The sequence below is a fragment of the Pseudonaja textilis genome, chromosome 2 (genome assembly GCF_049901715.1).
Source record: "Pseudonaja textilis isolate UNSWEBS1 chromosome 2, rPseTex1.2, whole genome shotgun sequence".
Classification (NCBI taxonomy): Eukaryota; Metazoa; Chordata; class Lepidosauria; order Squamata; family Elapidae; genus Pseudonaja; species Pseudonaja textilis.
The window spans coordinates 222,621,705-222,643,010 of NC_141991.1; the positions used below are offsets into that span (position 1 = coordinate 222,621,705).

Consider the following 21,306-nt stretch of genomic DNA (forward strand, 5'->3'; position numbering starts at 1 on the left):
ATAGAAAATACAGTATCTAGAGATTGAGGTATAGAGGTGATTCTATTGTTACCAGTTTTTAAGTGAGTTTATAAAACTTGGTTCTGTTGGCATGCCAGCAGAAAGAGAATTATGGTCTGTTCCTACTTGAGTTAGAAAGAAAAAAAATGAAGATGCTTAGGGTGATTGTTCTGATGACTTCAATGCCCACAATACAGTTCACTTAGGATGCTTTCAGTATGTCTATAAGACATAATGTATTATGAGCAATAAACCTAACTGAGTTTCTTAGAAAAACACATATTCTTATATCTTTCCTATCCCTTATTTTATTTATTAGATTTTTAAGGCTGCAAAAAGAATCTGGGAGGCTTAAAATATTTCAAATACATAATTTAAAACACAATTAAAAACATAACCACCCAGACAAAAGAATAACATTAACATCCAAAAATCATCAGCGGTGAGAGCAGAGCCAAGTCTTACAAGACTTGGGAGAGTAGGAACTGTACCTATTTCTGGATCTGCTGTTTCAAAGGACAGGGCCTGTAATATATAACTGTATGTATTTTTCAGTGGATAAGATCCCCCCCCACAAAAAAGTGGGTGGAAATGTCTGTGCGTCTTATACAGAATATGTTGCTGAAGCCCTGCCCCTCTGCCGTCCCCCACCCCTCAGCCTCTGCCTCCCAGCAATTTGCCTCCTTGCAGCAAACAGCCTGGTCAGCTTCAGCACAGCCTGATTTAGCACAAGCAGCTGATTGTCAGTTGGATTGGCCTCCCCATGATCAGCTGTTTCAAGCTGCAGGGATCGCCAGCACCTATTGCTGCCTCCACTCATTCTATTTACAGCTCCACATCCCATTTTTGGTCTCCGTGTGACTCATTTTGGGTCTGTTCCAGGTGGCGGGGATCGGAATGGGCCAAAAATGGAATGCAGAGGCTGAAAATGGGGCATACAAAGGCAGCAATAGGTGCTGGTGATCCCTGCAACCTGAAACAGCTGATTGTGGGGAGGCCGATCCAACTGACAATCAGATGCTCGTGCTAATTCAGACTGTGCTGAAGCTGACCAGGCTGTTTACTATTTGCTGAAAGGAGGCAAATTGCTGGGAGGCAGAGGCAGATTGTTTTTCTTGTTTTTCTCCCCCAAAAGCTAGGTGCGTCTTATACTTCAGAGCGTCTTGTACTTCGAAAAATATGGTACATTGCTTTATCTTTGCCCATTTCAACACTTTCACCTTAAATGGTTTCTGGAATATTCTTATATTCTCTTTTTTTCAACTAACTTGATAAATTGGCTATTGCAGGAAACATATCAAAGCCCAATGTTGAATGGCAGAAAGTGCAATGTATGTTTTCTACACACATTATATAACACTGAATCAACTCAGGTACAAACTATACATTCAAAAATATTAAATGCAATTGAAAGTATACTTTTTAAAGATTATTCCTGTTATGGTTCCATACTTCGTAGTATTAGCAAAAGTAATAGTTGGGAGCTTATGATCTAGCTTTAAAATACAATACTCGGATTTGGTTTTCTTTTCTCTGAGACCAGTTTCACATTCCTATTGAATGCTGGGTTTCATTAAACTTGTTTACATTTTTCCCAAGTAATGTTTATTAAGTTTTAACTTCAGATTTTTACTCCATAACAAATAGTGTAGTTCTGCAAATATTTACATTTTTGTTCAAGCTATTTGCTTCTACATAAAAATAAGAGGGTTTGATTTTTTTTTGAACATGTTTGTTTGCTTGGGAAAATTATTAATAAACACACAACTTTTTTGTATGATTAATATGATGCCCCTTAATGAAAATGCATTCAAATAGATACACTAAATTTTCAAAAACTGTCTACCTTTAAAATTAATTGATTATGTCAGCATTAACAATTTGGCAGCTGATTTATCCAATAGAAAACTTTCCATCTTTAATCCAGAGTGAGTTTTTCCATCTATTGTAGTGTCAAAAATAAAAGCAAATCACATAAAACATACATGTATATAGGGTCTATGGACACCGAATTAATACTTTGACATTTATATAAAAATATCTGAATACATTATATCGCAGGGACACAATTCAAAGAAATCAACCCACCCATTTTAGATTTTCTCAGTACAGAATTATTTTTATATTAGCTCCAATCCCCATCAGTGTAGTTAATCAATAAAAAACATTAAGAAAAGGTACAACACATTTAAGTTGAACTTGACTCTTGGTAAGCACATAGACATAAACAATCCTCATACCAATTAATTGCAGACCAAAATATTTAGTTAGAGTTGTATTCAACTATAATAAATCTACAGTGCAGATTTCACAAACTACAAGAATTGCAGAGAGGAAAGCAATTCTCTCTCATGCAGCAACAATACATTCCAATTACCATGCAAGCAATAATCCACATCTACATTACATTGGATATGGCCCATGAGAAGATAGATAAGCGGCTGGTCAATTCCAAATATTATGTATTTCTACAAAGTTTAGATAGCTTTTCTGAAAAATACTTCCAAAATATACCAAGTCAATATCTTTATTAAGCCAACTGAAGTGTTACTAAACTGTTATAAGCAATCAAGTTTCAACAACCCTTCATATGGGTTACAGAAAAATGGAGGGGAAAAAGGTTAAGAAAAAGCAGCTGATGTTAGATGGCTCTATTGTTAGGTGGACTTGTAAGGCGTTTCTGATGTGCAAATGTATACTGTCAGATGCAGAATAAGATGCAAAAACAATTTTATCTGATGTATGCTTTAGCTTGACCACATAATTTGGGTAATGTTACATTTAGTATAAATATACAAATTTATATTACAAAAGTCATGCTACAGAATTGATAAATATTGCTTGCTTTTACTAAAAATATTCTAAATATGTAAATGTGTACAAAAATATAACTATTCTAGTAATTAATGTATAAAAATATTTACAATGATTATGAAGTTTTAAGCAGCAATTAAAGTTAAATATTTTTAATAAATTAATAATAAATTAAATAAATAAATAAATTAATTAATATTAATTTAACTGACAGAAATATTTTAGTTATTAATGTCAAATAATTGTATGAAATATTTGTGAAATTTAATATTTGTGAAATTTAATTTAAATGTCTTATATTAATCCAATTACTAAATATGTTACCTCAGAGTGAAGTCTGGTAAATGTTGTGCAAGGTGATTTATTTGTCATAAGGCTGTTAAAAAAAAATTGTATTGTTTTTTTAAAATCCAGTTCTACCCCTTGATTCAGTCTTCAATGAAATTCAAATCCCATGATAATTCCTATAATAAAGATACAGGTTCTCTCAGCACAAATAACATGAATTCTTACTACTATTTGTATGAACTCAGTTGCAGGGCAGAAGTTGGAGTCCCTAACATTTTTAGGTTAGTGAAGTGAATACATGTGGAATTTGCATACCATGTGATGGACACTCTTATCAAATGGATACTTTGGGTCAAAATTCAAGTATCATAAAATATAAACTGGCTTATTTAAAAGAAAAAGAGAGAGAAATTACTAGGAACTAAAGTAAAGAATATAAGTGAAGACAAGTTTCCAAATATGATTTTTTTAATCTTTTTATCCTTTAACAACCATTTTTTTTAAAAAAAACAATGAGACTCATAGAAGGAATAATATAATAAACTGAATAAAAGGGAGGGACAAGTCTGATACATAAATATCAATTCATACATCACCTATGCAAATTGCATAGAAAGAAAAGCACCCATTGCACAGAACGAAAACTAGTGATGAACAGAAAAAATATACAGAGAAAATGGGAACTAAAACACTAACTCCAGCCACACAGATTTGAAAAAATCCAGATGCATACACAGGGGAGGTGGAAAGAAGGAGTAAAGCAAATACACTACAGAAGAATCAGAACTAACAAACACCTCACATATCAAACAAAATCTACAGTAAATCAAAACAATCCAGTTAAAAGATATACACTCAAATGTCATCACTTTTTTAAAAAAAGCAAGTAAAGTGCTCATGCCAAAGAGGCTTTATAAGCATAATACCAACACAAGATAGCTATTGCTTTCCAGGAGGCTTCCTCTATTATGCCTTTTTCTAGGTGTGTGATTGATATGCTTTAAAGCAATCAGAACAGTCACCTACCATTTGATCTTGTGGTCTCCAGGCACGCTAGGAAATACAGATTATGGATAAACACTGCAACTTCACCACCAGTTTTTTAGATTTTTTTATTTTTTATTTGTTTAACTATGAAAACGGTAGCCAAAGGTTATGATAAAACCAGAAACTAAAACCAATATAATATAGCTGGTTGTAACATGACAAGTAACTTTAAAACAAAAATAGATTTTGTGGCATTACTTTTAAAATGATAAAGGTGGATTAAATATCTATTTAAAAAGTAATAAAGAAATAAAGAAATGTGTGTTATTACTTATGAGTAGATATTATGGTTTTCTCCTAGTTGCTTTGACTATGTAAACTCTAGACTTTTATGATCCATAAATCCTGCATTTATATAATTGGAGACACAAGTAAATAAAGCAATATACACTTAGTATAAAAACAATTAAATCTTTTCTAATGGTCAGTTTTATGCGTCCCTACATTAAAGTCACTATGACCTTTTTGAGTTTCTATTAATTCAAAATATTGCTGTTTTTTTTTACTATTATTTTATGGCAATTATACAAATGGTCCTTGACTTACAATTTCTCTCATAAGTTGTTGCAGTGATTGGACCACATGATTGAAATCAATTTGAAAATAGACCCAACTTAATGCCTATAGAACTACATCTTTAAATTTGCCAATGAAATTGTTTCTTTTTAAAATGTTAAAAGTCAGGTGTCAACTAAAATGATGCTCCTTTGGCCTTTTTAGTTGCCAGAAAAAGGGAATGGGGGAAAACAAGGCATTCTTGAAATGCCTAGATAATCAACGTGGCAGCCCAAAGTTGTCAGAGCATAAGAAGGTTATTAGAGAGCATGATGGATGACTCTTGGAGACTGATGTGTCCTATTGGAGAAGACATATCCAGGGGGTGGGGGAAAGACCAGGGTCAAGGGGGAAATGTATGATGTGATTTAGTATCGACTGCACCCAGCCACGTGCCAGCATGGCAATTTCTAATAAACCAATTTAATGTTTCTGAGATGCGGCTAGAGACTTTTGCTTTGAATGAGGGTGGATTTCTTGGAGCCCTGACATCAGGTATTACTTAAATTCCTCTATTATCCTGACATAATCACTCAAATACTGGTTATGTCTACAAATATTATCCAAAGTTGTCAGTTACTCCATTGACACTCTGGATTGAACTATGGTTTATTTATTTAGACTACTTAATAAACTGCATTAGGCTAGTTATTGCAGTTAAACTCCAATTTTTTCACAAAATGTGTTTTTTTAACTCATATATTACTTAAATCTCATTTAGTTAATAAAACAGTATTTAACTTCTGCCTTGCAGGTATCTTCAGGTGTCACTTAATATTTACTACTTATATTTTCTAAAATGTATATATTTTAAAAGATTACATGTATACAATTGCTCTTTGAAGCAAAGAGCTGATTCATATATTACATTAAGCCATGCTTTAACTAGAGTTTCTTAAACAAACCATAATTACTGTTTAAAACATGGTATCAATCAGGATTTATAACTCATAATGGCTGGTTTAAGCCAGTTGAATCTCCACTAAACATATCACACTATAGCTGAATACAACTAGTGAATCCAACCAATACATGGTTGCTATCTACTGGGGGGGAGAACCTCTACTAAAATGATTTAACTCTCTACAAAAATTTAAAATTATTACAAGTTTGCCACCAAAAATGAAAGTATTAGGAACAGAAAAATATTAAAGGTGAAGATCAAGCATCCTTTGCAGCTTCTGTGCTTTTTTGATCCTGTCAAAAATTAACTTAAGCCCATTTATGCAATTCATAAAAGCACCAGAAGGCTTTACTGGGGCTCAATGTCATATTTTAAAGGATCTGTATTCATGTATTAGATGCCACACAGAGTGCCTTCAGGCCTCAATTATCCGGTTATGTAAATATAAATAGCACGATTAATAAAGTTCTCCATCTCGTAAACTATTATTAACTAAGGAAGGTGGAAAAACCATACAGTTGGGGTCCGGATGCTTCCATATGCCTTTAGGATGAATATTTTAAAACACAATACCCAAATAATAATTGTTATATAAACACAAAGGACGAAAACTGAAGCTAATTAGAATAAACTCAGTATGCAGAGCAAAAAATATTCCAGTCAATCTAGTTGCATTTTACTTCCTTTATGGCAAATAGCAGTTTCAGAAGATATTGGATTGGGCAATAATATGGCTACAGAAGATGCAAAAAAAATCAGCTTCCCTATTTTAAAGGATTAATTTAACTGCTTTCATTCTGCTCAAAATTGAAAAAAAATCAAAATTATCTTACATTTCCTCATCTTCCCTTTACACATTCAATTAATAAGTATCGAGAAAATTCATTTTGCCTATATTATTCTTTAAAATGTTTCCTTGTATATTGTTCTAAAAAGTATTGTACTTTCACTTAGCAGCAACAGATCTTTTTTCCTTCAGTACATTCTGAAATAAAAATTTGTGAAATCATAATTTATTTTTCTCTTTGTTATAAGCCATACATAAATTTAATTTCTCTAATAGGTATTTTTCAGCAGCCTTTGTGATGCTTCAATGGTCTTCAATTTTCCAGCTTTTCTCTTCAGCCAGTGCCTAATTAAGACTGACCTCTAAGTTTTGACATTCTTGGGAGCTAGTAGCAGACTAAATATACTCTATGTGAATAGCCTCGAATTACAAATGTGACATCATGACCGTAACTCAGGATAAGTGTAAAAGGGCTGGGTCATAGATAGATAGAATACTTTATTGGCCAAGTGTGATTGGACACACAAGGAATTTGTCTTGGTGTAAATACTCTCAGTGTACATAAAAGAAAAGATGCATTCGTCAAGAGTCAAGAATCATAAGGTACAACACTTAACGATAGTCATAGCGTACAATAAGCAATCAAATCATACTAGGAAACAGTCAATATAAATTGTATGGATACAAACGACAAAGTTACAACCATACAGTCACAAGTGGGAGGGATGGGTGATAAGGAGTGATGAGAAGATTAACAGTAATAGTACTGCAGACTTTGTAATAGTTGAACAGTGTTGAGGGAATTATTTGTTTAGCAGAGTGATGGCTTTTGGGAAAAAAATGTTCTTGTGTCTAGTTGTTCTGGGATGCAGTGCTCTATAGCATCGTTTTGAGGGAAGGAGTTGAAACAGCTTATGTCTGGGATGTGAGGGATCTATAAATATTTTCACAGCCCTCTTTTTGACTCGTGCAGTATACAGGTCCTCGATTGAAGGCAGGTGGGTAATAATTGTTTTTTTTCTGCAGTCCTAATTATCCTCTGAAGTCTGTTTCTGTCCTGTTGGGTTGCAAAACCAAACCAGACAGTTATAGAAGTGCAGATGATAGACTCAATAATTCCTCTGTAGAACTGTATCAGCAGCTCCTTGGGCAGTTTGAGCTTTCTGAGTTGGCGCAGAAAGAACATTCTTTTTGTTTTGCTTTTTTGATGACGTTTTTGATGCTAGGTGTCCATTTTAGGTCATGTGATATAGTAGAACCTAGAAATCTGAAGGTCTCTACTGTTGATATTGTGTTGTCTATTATTGTAATAGGTGGTAGTATGCAAGGGTTTCTTCTAAAGTCTATCACCATTTCTATGGTTTTGAGTGTGTTCAGTTCAAGATTGTTCCGGTTACACAATGAGGCAAGTTGTATAACCTCCTGTCTGTATGCGGATTCATCATTATCTCGAATGAGAGCAATCACTGTTGTGTCATCAGCAAACTTCAGTATTTTAACAGATGGATCATTTGAGATGCAGTCATTGGTATATAGGGAGAAATGGAGAAAGCACACAGCCTTGGGGGGGGGGGCTGTGCTGATTGTACAGGTATCAGATGTGATTCTGCCTAGCTTCACTTGCTGCTTCCTGTCTGTTAGGAAGCTAGGCAGAATGTGACCAATCCAATTTTACAATCTTTTTTGCGGTGATGGGTAAAGTGAATCATTGCAGTCATTAAGCAAACATTGCAGTCATTAAACAATCCAATGGTTTGCTATGATTATATTGAAGTAAATACTAGTGTTCAGCAAAACCTTCATAAAACATGGTCACATGACCAATTGGTTTGGCAAATGGCTCTATATGCAACGCAGAACTTCCTAGTAGGTCTATCAGAACTTCAAACAATCACTAAGTAAGCAACCAGTTGTAAATCAAGGACTAGAAATAAAAAAATTATGACTTCTAGGCCCCTGTCTTAGGTGTGAAAGTCAGCTGGATGATTTCAGAGCACATCCTTCTCTCTTAACCCAACCTCACAGGATTTTTGTTGTGGTAAAAAAAAGAAGGTAAGAGTATTACAAAAAGATGGGATAAAATTAGATAAAATCTAATTTTTCTAGCAATGGTGGGATAAAATTAGATAACAATATAATAATAATAAAAGAATAAAACTGTACCTCCCAAGATTTTGTTAGTATATTTTTTCTTTCCTAATATATTTCCCTTTTCCAAATTTCTACAGCTTTTTAACCCAAAGAGCCATAGGTTAGAAAACATTCTGTAGAAAGCACATCTCCACAAGATAGTCCTTTCTGCAGTTCCAAGAAGGTTTCCACACCCATTTACATTACTCAGGTAACCCTGAGGACACAGACAAACCTCCAAATGGCCTTAATGACTCTCCAAAAGAATGCAAATGACTAGCTGTCTGCAAGGAATATAAATCCTTCCATTCTCCACCAGCCAGTCAGAGCTGAAGAACTTCTTGGATAAGAAGTGAAACGTCGCCAAAGAAAAACAAAGTCCAATTGCCTCTTGAAAATATACCTTTGGGACAATCATGACCTGGATGACTGAGAATCTCCACAGACATACAGCTTTTTAATTACTCAAGTAGGAACAACACTACAGGGAGTCCTCAGCTAACAATCATTTGTTCAGTCACTGTTCAAAGTTGCAATGGCATTGAACAAACAGCAGTGAGAACAGGAAGACAGCAAAAATCAGCTGGGATGGTAGAAAGCAAGACACTGGGATCCCAGCTTGCAGGATGGACAAAGGGAATGCAGCTGTGACTGGGGCAGATGCAGTTCCAGGCAGCTGCCACTTTGCAAGGCAAGGATAGAAGGCAGCCAAAGGGACGAGATGGATGGAAGGAAATGGAAGCAATCCCTTACCTTATTGAAGCTCAGGAAGCCCAGAACAGCTTGTGTTGGCGTAGACATGTATTTAATAATGCATAATTAACAATGGAAATTGGGATTGTTATCACTAAGCGATGTGATCACATGATGTCTCAGATTGTAAGCACATTACCTAGTGTTGAAAATTTCAGTCCTAATTATGACTGTATGTGTAACCTCTAATTATAATAAATACAAGAAAATCATCTTATTTATTGCAATTAGTCTTAAATCTGATTTTAGTTAGCTATTCTCTTTTATTTCACCTTTAAACTGGTTCAGATACGAAATAGCACTTTTTATAAATGACATTGCATCAATTGCTTCTGGCTTATGCTAACATTTGAACATATCTATTCAAATAAAGGCATTATAACAGCAAACCTTGATTCACAGCGAAACTCAAGCAGCTACATCATGTCAAAAAGGAAGCATACAGGAAAGGAGATAGAATGCTGTACAATCAGACCAGGAATGTATTAACAAGAGAGATCAGAACAGCAAAAAGAAGCTGCTCTGAATGAATAGCTCAAGAATCAGCTCTCAACAAATATGTGAAAAACATTTCCAAACTTAAAAATATCACTGGCTACAGCAAACCTCTTCCCGATGCTTTAAGCAATTAACAACTGGTAGATTACCTGAATCTGTTTTACTGTAGGTTTGAGAGGAAAACACTGTCAACTATTGCTATCCTCTCCATCTCAGATACAAAAACAACAGCCAAGTCTCCTACAACTTATTCCATCTTTCTGGGACCCCCATCACTGGTGAACACAGAAAAAGATGTCCAAGATCTATTCACAGACAAAAGCCTGAAAAGGCACCAGACTCAGACAAGTTAATTCCTTCTTGATTGAAAGTTTGCACTGACCAATTGCCCCCATCTTCACCTGCATTTGTAATAAATCACTAGATACATGTTATGTTCCTTCTTGCTTCAAACACTCTACTATCATCCCAGTGACTAAGAAACCCTCCATCAAGGAGCTGAACGACTACAGATCAGTTGCTATGACATCTGTAATTATGAAAACCTTTGAAAGGCTAGTGCTGGCCTACCTGAAAACCAGTGTGGATCCACTATTAGACGCCTTGCAATTTGCCACCACCACACTTCCATGTAGAAAACAGACTCACACCCACTCAGAAGATGAGACACGACCATGGACCAGAAGCTGAACTGCAGCTGCATCACTACCCACTTCAAACCCCTCCGAGCCATACATGAAGCAAACCGACTCCCACTATGAAGATGCAGCACGACCATGAACTCGAAGCCAAACAGCAAGATCACAGCTCACAAGCTCAAATCCCCCAGCAACTAAGACTAACCTGAGCACAACCAAGCCCCCACCTGAACAGAACACGCCTCCAACCAATCAGAACACGGCTAACCCCCCAACCAATCAGAACACAGCCAAACCCCCTACCAATGAGAACACACCCCCACCCAATCAGAACACAGCCAAGCCCCCACCCAATCAAGTCCCACCCCCACTGGCAGTTAAAAGGAGGAAGCAGCTGCAATCTCCATTACTCTGAGAAGCACAGAGCCGGAGACAGAAGCCTGAAGATGATGAATGAGACTTCATCGAAACGTTGCCTAGATACTTCGAATCTTACGCGGGAGAAAACCCGAACAACCAAAGATCCACATACAAATACCCGCGAGAACCTCAGAAAACATATATATAACTCTGAAAAGCAAGAGCCAAAGACAGAGGCCTGATGATGATGAATGAGACTTCATCGAAACGTTGCCTAGACACTTTGAATCTTACGCGGGAGAAAACCCGAACAACCAAAGATCCACATATATATATATATATATATATATACACACACACACACACATACATATACATATACATACATACATACATACACACACATACACACACACACACCAACAACGACATCTCAAAGAATCCCTTTGTTAAAGTACTGAAGTTTGCATATGATACAACAGTGATTGGTCTCATTCGAGACCACTATGAATATAGAAGGGAAGTTGAACAAGTGGCCCTGTGGTGCAGCCACACAATCTTGAAATGAATACACTCAAAACAATAGAGATGACTAGATTTTAGGAGAAGCCATCCTAGTCTACCACCTTTTATAATAATAGACAGCACAGTATCAGCAGTAGAAACCTTCAAGTTTCTAGGTTCTATAATATCTCGGGACTTAAAAAAGGACATGTAATATCAAAAAAGCACAACAAAGAATATTCTTTCTGTGCCGACTCAGAAAGCTCAGACTGCCCAAGACTGATACAGTTCTCCAAAGGAATTATTGAGTCTATCATTTGCACCTTATAAGTGTCTGCTTTGGCACAGCAACCAAACAAGATAGACACAGACTTCAGCAGATAGTTAGAACTGCAGAAAAAATAATTGCCACTATCCTGTCTTCCACAGAGGACCTGTACAGTGTAAGAGACAGAAAGAGGTGAAAATATCTATAGACCCCCTCACATCCTGGACATAAACTGTTTTAACTTCTTCCCTCAAGACAATATTATAGGGCAAGGGTGTCAAACTCAAGGTCCATGGGCCAGAACCAGTCTGTGGGGGTGCTTAAAACTGGCCTGCAGTTATGGTCTAGAAATATCAAAGGACCAGCCCACGGTGCTTCTGCTGGCCAAAAATGGGCTGCGCAGAATCCCTGCGAGGTCTCCAGGAGGCCTGTTTTCGACTGGGAGACTGCTGCAGGAGGCAGTGGAGGTAAAAAATGAGGAGTGGGGCCCCATTTTGGATGCAGGAGGCATCCGTCCCATTACCCTCCCAGTCCCCAACCACCCTGCCAGCCCACAGAAGAGAACTACAATGCTGATCCAGCCCTCAAAGAAATCCAGTTTGACACCCCTGCTATAGGGCATTGCATGCCAAAACAATCAGACCCAAAGACAGGTTTTCCCCATGCTAATACTCTGCTAAACAATTAATTCCCACAACGCTCTCTATGCCCTAGGATGTCCTACTACTACCTAGTAGGGATGTATTACCCATTACTCTTCTCATATTTTCATCTTTCCTATTACCTATTTCCTTAGCTTCTTATGACTATATCTTTGTTATTTATATCTTATGATTTATGCTGATTGCTTTTATTATTATGATAAATCCTATTATGATTTTGATTGATTGATTACTTAATATCTTGTGACTATCTGAGTGCTGTATCTTATGATTTATGATTATATATTTTATGATTATGATCAAGATTTATCATTTGATTCTTGTATGTACCCTGAGAACTTATGCACTTCCTTGTGTGTCCAATCATACTTTGCCAATAAACAATTCTATTCTATTCCATTCCATACGTTTGATATATAATGAAACATTTGATCTTACAATCAAAACATGATTAATAAGCAATCTTGACATTATACATGAACAACAGCCTAAACTATTGTGTAATTATTCCAATTAAGTTTATAATCTACTTGGTAACCGATTTGATAGATTTTCATATTTCTAAATTTATTTATTTAAATTATAGTATTAAAATATCTTGGTTTGATCAAAAGCAGAAATGTTCCATACCTCAACACACAGAAATGTTGGTTCATCGTTTACTATGTCCACTCTGCCTGAAGAGATACTTCCATTTTTCAGCAGAAAATGTGTTTTAATCATGTAGCCATCAGTAGAGTCCTATGTTTAGAGTTTAAAGAAAAGCAACATTTGAATTTTTTTGTTTTAAAGAAAGAATTCTACAACTTAAAATCATTTTAAAGTATTTTAAATAAATTATGTAATAAGCAAACTGATACATAAGCATCCCATAATTAAATACTTAAGTCCTTGAGTAATCAAAGTTCTGTGAAATTGAGCTTGTCTCCCAGATATTACACGGATACATATATGTTATTTTCTTGGCAACAATTCATAAATGGTTTGTCATTGGCTTTTTCCAGGGTGTTTTGTCAAGCTCAATATTCTTAAACACTATATAAAAATTCAGAATTACTAGACCTACTCCTACTCACATTTTCTATTCAAGTTTATTCAGATCTAAGGCCCCTTTAATTTAATGACATCCAGTCTCATGTATGCATAGGATTGCTGCCTCTGTTCTATTGATTCTATCCACTTACTTTAATAATACTAAAAAAACCCAATCCATTATTCTTCTAATCCTTGCTTTACCTTTTTTTCTTGGTACTGCTTCAATTAATTGATAATCTTAAAGCTGATCTTTTTATTCTCAATTTTCTTATTGGAGGAATCATTTCACTTTTTTTTTCTAAGCTATCTTAGTAATATTGTATTACTATCAAATATTAATTCATTGTCATTTTAAAAACAGTTCATCAAATACAACCAACCATTCTAAATTTAGTGGTATTACAACAGAAATGAGTAGATAGTACATGAGGACTGAATCTAAGAAAAATTCAGTGTACTGCATACAGATATTTTCATAATATGCAGTAGAATCTGATCTTTCAATAGAATAAAAATACTAAAATTCACTTTTTAAAACAATTATTAGTTAGCTAACTAGAAACAATTTTTAGATGGAACATTTTGAAAAAGAATTGGAAGTTTCTAAGAACATATTTTGAATATGATCCTCCAGTTTTACAAATAATCATTTGTAAATGATTTGTAAATCATTTACAAATGATTATTTGTAAAACTTTACAATTTAAAGCATTATTAAAAGAGGATTTGTTCCTTTTACACAAAGTGTATTATATGATATGATTTTGCCTTACAAAATGTAATATCATATGTGGCACAGAAAAAATAAGATACAGGGGTAAATAAATAAAAATCTCTAGTTAATGCCATATTGAACAAGAATTTCAAAACAGTCAAAACAAAACAAGGTAGTACTGTTATTAAATCATACATGCTGACCTATTTTTCAGTTAAGTGCAGATGGCAAACCTGTAAATTTTGACAAAAAAGGCACAAGCATTCAACAGACATTCATAAAAGCACTTGACAAGAAGCATGAAGGATTCTTCCCATATGCCACTAAAAATGGGACAAAAAATTTACCATCTGTAAAACAGGAGAATGTGAAATAGCACTTTCTAAAATTAAACATTCAAGTACATAGACTCAGAAATGTACTAAAGAGCTCTGTAAGAATGAAAAATTTAACTAAAACTGCTAACTTAATTTTCAAAATGTGAAGGTTGTTTTTGGACTTTAAGCATCATAAATATCTCAATATGGTGCTTAGCAGCTTCAAATACTCTTATCAGCTAGTATTTATTTAGATACATCTCAGTTTAGGTGACCTGCCCAGTTTCCGGATCAAACCTGTTATAAAACCAAATCGCCCTTGGTTTGGTCAGTCACTGATGGTTGATCTTTACAAAAAAGTAAAGAGATTATAGCTTTTTTATTCTCTATGATTCGCTGGCAGGTTTTGATACTGTTGACAATAATATCCTGAATCTGTATACTGAAAGTTAGAGACACTGTACTGCCCCACTTCTATCTATGGGGTCATATTCAGGAACAAAACTGGATAATTCCAAGCCAGTTAAGCTGAAGATTCCATAACAATCTATTTTATCCCGAATGTGGGTTAACTTTTACATGTTCATTGAAGGGGACCACCACTAACATATTCTTTATCTATTTTAAAAGTGTGAATGTTTATGTGTTAGTGTTAGTGCTTATTCACAATTTGCTATCAAGCCAAATTCACAGTAGCTTTATATGATATGAACCTGGATACCTATAGGTGTGTGTGTGTGTGTGTGTGTGTGTCCTTATGTAACTGTCTATCAAGACCTACTGGGAATGCCATATTTTCCAGCAATTTGCTACTGTGTGTTGTGACCCCAGAAAGGGCATTTTTGATTCAAGTGCCCTACTAGTGGAATTTCCCCAGAACTACTCAGAATCATAATGTTCACCTGGATATAGTTTATCTTCACGCTATTGTGCCTTCTGGTCTTATTCATTATTGTCATGTAGCTTGTTTTTAAGCTGGTTTTAAATATTTTATTTTTAGAAGTTTCAACTGCTTAAAAGTTATTGTAAATGGCTTTTAATTATCCTCACATTGGAATTAGTTATTTACTACTGAAAAACGGATTAACATTTTATAAATCAAATAAATTCACAGCATAAAACCTGAGTATGTCATATTACACAAGTAATCCCCAAGAACACTGGCACATTCCAGCTCAAGGAAGGGATATTTCCCCCCTTTCCCCCCCTTTTTCTCAGGGCAAAACTACCCGAATGGAATGCTGAGGCCCCTTTAAGCTCCATCTCCTTTTTTTTTCTTTTTTTTTATAATTTTTTTTTTCTTTTAACAACAAGACAACATAAACATACCATAAAAAACATAAAAATATCCTCCTTCTTCATGAATTTACATACAGTGCATCGATTGGTTTACCACTTTTTTTTGTGCATCCATTTCCTAGTCACTAATATAATTATATTACATAATAGCTCATATTATCAATCAATAATTGTATAACCTAATATCATCACTAAAAAAAATCATTTATCTATAATTTTGTTAATTCATATTTTAACGAGATAACTATAGTTTACTTAATTTATTTTGCAATAAATCATAAGATCATACCAAATCTATCTTGATAATGTTTTATAAAGATAATATCAAGAAAAAAATTTTTTTATGCTAAATCTGAATATTCTATTATTATGTTTTATTATCTAACCATTGATAAAAAAGATCCCAAACTTCATAAAATTGTTTATCTTCTTGTTCTCTGATTTCAAATGTCAATTTACTCATTTCAGCACAATCCAATATTTTCTTAATAATTTCTTCCTCTGATGGAGTTTTCTCACTCTTCCAGTTCTTAGCAAATACAATCCTAGCCGCTGTTAATATATTTACAATCAAATACTTCAAATTTTTATTATATATATCAGGTAAGATTCCCAATAAAAAAATCTCTGGTTTCAAGTCTATATGTATCTTTGTCATTTTTTCCAACCATATGCGAATTTTAGTCCAATATTTTCTAGCGTCCTCACAAGTCCACCACATATGGTAGTATGAGCCAGGTATCTGATGACATTTCCAGCACTTTTCAGATTTGTTCTTAAACATTCTTGCAATTCTTGTCGGGGGAAAATGCCACCTGTAAAACATCTTATACAACTTTTCTTTATAAGCTGTTGACATTGTCATTTTATAATTTTGAGACCACAATTTTTCCCATTTCTCCAAATCAATCCCATATTCAAAATTCTTCCCCCAAACAATCATCGTTTCTTTAACTTGTCCCTCCTCTAATAAAATTTCCAACAAATAAGTGTATAATTTTTTAATCACTTTTTCATCAGTACCTGTCAAGATCCTGTCTAAATCAGTCAATTTATCATAAAATCCCTCCGCTTTAGAATCTATAAGATACCTTGAATGTATTTGCGCATATGAAAACCAATTCATCTTTATGCCTTGTTCTTCTAGTTTTTGCATTGTTTTAAGTTCACTCTTTTCATCCAATATTTCCCCATATCTAACTGTTTGTTCCTTCTCATATATTATAGGATAAGAAAAAGCTTCAATAGTTGATAACCAGACTGGGATTTTCAAATAACATTTTCTCTTAATTTTCTCCCAATTCAACCATAGACTCCCTTATATAATGCCTTCTAAAATAGCCCTGCGATTTAGTTCCCTTATACCAGAATAAGGGAGAATAAGAAAGCCAGAATAAAATTAAAACTTCTGCAAGATGCTAGAATTAGAGGAGCTTTTTTTTTTTTCACTGTACAATGTCAGACCCGTATGATTAACAACCAGGCCAGGCATGCCTCGTCAGCAGCTGAAACAAGAAGAGAAGGAAGGTCAGCTGAGGCAGCAGAGGGCTGGATAGTGAGGGTAACTGGGATTCAGCTCGGGTGCCTATGACTTGCAGAGCATGGCAAGCAGCCCCAGATCTGCTTGGTTCTGGGACTGTTGGCTGTAGAGCAGGATCCAGGATAGGCAAAAGAGCAGAGAGGAGGGGAGATAGGTAGATAGGAGGAGCCGGAGGCAGCCCTTTCCTTACTGAAGCTTGGATCTAGAAGGGCCCCAAACCAAAATGGTTTAGACTCGGCTTGGTATTTGGCTAACAACTGGTAATGTAATCGCATGGTTTCTCATTTTATAACTTCATTGCAGCAATTGAAATTCTAGTCTCAACTGTGGTCATAAGTTGAAAATTATTTATGTAGCCACTATTTTCAAGGAGCATATCAAGGATTTACTTGAACTTCTGTTTCTCAGTAATAGACAACCGGAGGAATTATGTAATGAACTTAAAATTATTAAGGAATAACATGAAAAAAAGACTGCCAAAAATGAAGAAAGTGAGAAAAGCAAACTGGACGTCAGAACAAACAGTGGAAATGGCAAAGTAAAGAAGAAAGCCAAAGTCAAAATAAGAGAAACATATCAGAAGGGAAATTAACAAGGAGTTTCAGAGAGCTGTTAGAAGAGACAAAAAGCAGTATTATAACAACATCTGTAAAGACACTGAAGATGGAAACAGACACGGAAAGCAAGGAAAGTCTTTCAAAAGATCTCTTAAATCAGAAGAATGTTCAAATGCTAAAAGATGCCAATGGACAGATAGTAGCCAATTCAGTGGAGAACAAAGGAAAATAAAAGGAGTATACTGAAACACTATACAGTAGAGATGTCTAAGTATTCAATATACCTTGGAAGATAATATCTACTTACAAGTAACAAAAGATGAAATTTGGTAAACTTCAAGACCTACCAAGAAGGCTTGGTAGGAAGTTAGCATCCTTAATACCTTTGATTTCACATGCTAGCAAAATAAGGATCATCCAACACAGATTGTTGCCCTACATGGGAAAGGAAATGCCAGATGTTCAGATTAGCTTTAGAAAACCCAGGGAACATGAGATATCATAGCTGATGCTGGATATTTGAGAGAGCTAAAGAATAGCAAAAAGAAGTAAGTATGTGCTTCATTGAAAAGCCTTCAATTGTGCTGATCACATCAAGCTATGGAAAATGCTAAGAAAAATGGAAATTCCAGACTTCCCATTGTCTTCTTGGGAAATGTATAGACGGGTTGGGAAATCACAGAAAAAGAGACTCGTTCCAGGTTTGGCGCAGGGGAAACCAAGGCTGTATACTCTTCCCTTATTTATTCAATCTGTAAGCTGAGTATATATTAAGGAAAACTGGACTGGAAGAAGATCAGAAGGTTGTAAAATTGAAGGAAAAAATATAAATAACCTGCACTATGCTGATGATACTGCCGACAGTCAAAAAACAATAAAGGATCCACAAGCCTTGGTACTAAAAGTCAAAGAGCACAGTGAATAAATAGCACTAAAATTAAATATAAAGATAACCAACCTAATGATAACAATTGCAACAACCAGACCTAGATTTGACAATGAAGGTATCAAAATGGCGGATAGCTTCTGCCTTTTCGGATCAGCTATCAACTGTTAAGAAACAAGCAGCCAAAAAAAACTAGCACTTGATAGAGCATCCATGAAGACCTTGAAAAAAATATTCAAATGATGTGATGTGTCTATACCTATCTACCTATCAAAATATTCTACTTCAAACAACCAATCAGGTCTCTGAAAAAGGCTCTCACGCTGAGAAAGATGGAAGGAAATAAATGGAGGCTGAATTTGTTCCTCCAAGGACCACAAGAAATATGTCCAGATTCCATTTTAGGGAGTGAAAACATACCACGGCTGAAAACATATTACTGAGAATTAAGCAACAGAAGATTATAGCATTTAGTTCAGCACAATAATCTGGGGATATTCTGGATTGTCCATTTCTGCTCGGTATCAGAAGATACACACTGTTGTTTTTCACTCAAGTTTTGTGTTGCTATTAATTTTGATATTAAAAGAATGGATTTTAACACTGACTAAAATGGAAAAACTTCTCCTGTAACAGAGGAGAAATATTTTTAAAGATTTATGAGACTCAATAATGTCTACTCTAGATGCATTTACTTGCTATTTTAATCACTTTCCTCTATACCTCCCAATATGTTCCTGATACATTTCACAAAATACATATGCAATCATCAATTCCAAAGACTGTTCAGTAATGTTCTCATTAGTGAGCATTCAAGGATGAATAATCCCCAGATGTTAGTAAATTATAAATTCCAGCATTCTTCATCACTGTCCATACCAATAGGAGATTCTGGGTATTGAGATCCAATAATTCCTGCATTATACCAATTCAACTGGGCTATCAATATGCAATATGAGGTATAGATCCATGAAACCACTTCTATGCCTGGTTTATGCTTGCACAAAACCTTCAAAAAATGTGATTTATCATCTACCACTATACCATAAAATGAAAAAAATATCCTGCAGAAACCCTGCAAAAAACAACTGCTCCAGGTACTATTAACCAAACCTAGTTATAAATTTCTTACATGTTAACTCATTTAAGAAAATTAAACATGTTCGTGACATGGGTATTTTTAAAAAAGACATTATGGGATGAAAATGTGTAACACAGCATGGATTCCTGGTAAGAATATCTACTGAAAGACAACTAAAATGCATGGTTGGTAATAAACAGTAGCTGCATATTAACAGCTCATTTCTCAAAGAAAGCACAAACAAATTGAGTTTTTATTAGCTGTTTCATTAAGTTTTATTTTAGAGAAACACACACAAAAAGCATATGTGCAACAGCTGATATAAAAGGATTCTATTCAAAACAATCTCTGTTCAAATCCTATTAATGTACCATAAAATTACTTGATAAGTCTGCAAATGTAACTATAAATTTAACTCTTTGGATAATATATCATTTCTGACAAGAGTTTATTTCATTTGCTTTAATTTTAAATCAATATATATCTCTTTTCAGCATATTCTCTCCTCTAAGCCACATTACCTATGTCTGTCTGTCTGTCTATCTATCTATCACAGTACAATAGGCTATTTTAGCATTTCTTTCACTAAAATTTCAACTAAAATAAATATATGTACTTTCGTCAGTATACATTTGAACACAAAACCGATTCTTTTCAAGAAAATTACCTTTCCTTAGTTGCTTTTACTGGCATCTTATACACTGCTCAAAAAAAATAAAGGGAACACTTAAACAACACAATGTAACTCCAAGTCAATCACACTTCTGTGAAATCAAAGTATTTAATAAGAATATTTCATTCATTCAGATCTAGGATGTCTTATTTTTGTGTTTATTTTTTTGAGCAGTGTATATTAAAGTGAATTCACATGTATGTATGCTTAGTGCAAAGTTCAAGTAAGATTTATTTCATACACTGTAATTTTGCTTCTAACTTTAAATATATAAATCCAAGAATTGCCAATTTGTGAGATTGAATGCAATGTTTAGTGGGGGACTTTATAGCAAGATACTGAATATGTAGTTTGTTTTTCCTACCCAATAAGCCTTTGTTCTACTTAGATTTGGTTTGCAACTATAATCTTTATGGCATGTACAGTCATAGTTCGTTCCAGCAAAAGTACATTCTGAATTTGGCTCATTAGGTTTTAGTGGGAACATAAATACACTGCTCAAAAAAATAAAGGGAACACAAAAATAAGACATCCTAGATCTGAATGAATGAAATATTCTTATTAAATACTTTGTTTATTACATAGTTGAATGTGCTGACAACAAAATCACACAAAAATTATCAATGGAAATCAAATTTACAACCGATGGAGGTCTGGATTTGGAGTTACACTCAAAATTAAAGTGGAAAAAAACACTACAGGCTGATCCAACTTTGATGTAATGTCCTTAAAACAAGTCAAAATGAGGCTCAGTAGTGTATGTGGCCTCCACGTGCCTGTATGACCTCCCTAGAATGCCTGGGCATGCTCCTGATGAGGTGGCGGATGGTCTTCTAAGGGATCTCCTCCCACACCTGCACTAAAGCATCCCCCAACTCCTGGACAGTCTGTGGTGCAATGTGGCGTTGGTGGATGGAGCGAGACATGATGTCCCAGATGTGGTCAATTGGATTCAGGTCTGGGGAACGGGCGGGCCAGTCCATAGCATCAATGCC

General features: G+C 34.8%; 1 protein-coding gene across 3 annotated transcripts in view; it reads right to left on the bottom strand.

The window, feature by feature from the left end:
* ATG10 (autophagy related 10) overlaps positions 1–21,306 on the bottom strand; it is a 130,611-nt gene that overhangs the window by 102,878 nt on the left and 6,427 nt on the right. For all 3 annotated transcript variants that reach the window (XR_015742277.1, XR_015742278.1, XM_026718696.2), the window contains exon 3: positions 12,839–12,949. Coding sequence is in view for 1 of the 3 variants with exons in the window: in XM_026718696.2 (XP_026574481.1) it covers positions 12,839–12,949 (111 nt within the window). In the remaining 2 variants the exon portion in view is untranslated. The remainder of the gene's footprint in view (positions 1–12,838; positions 12,950–21,306) is intronic.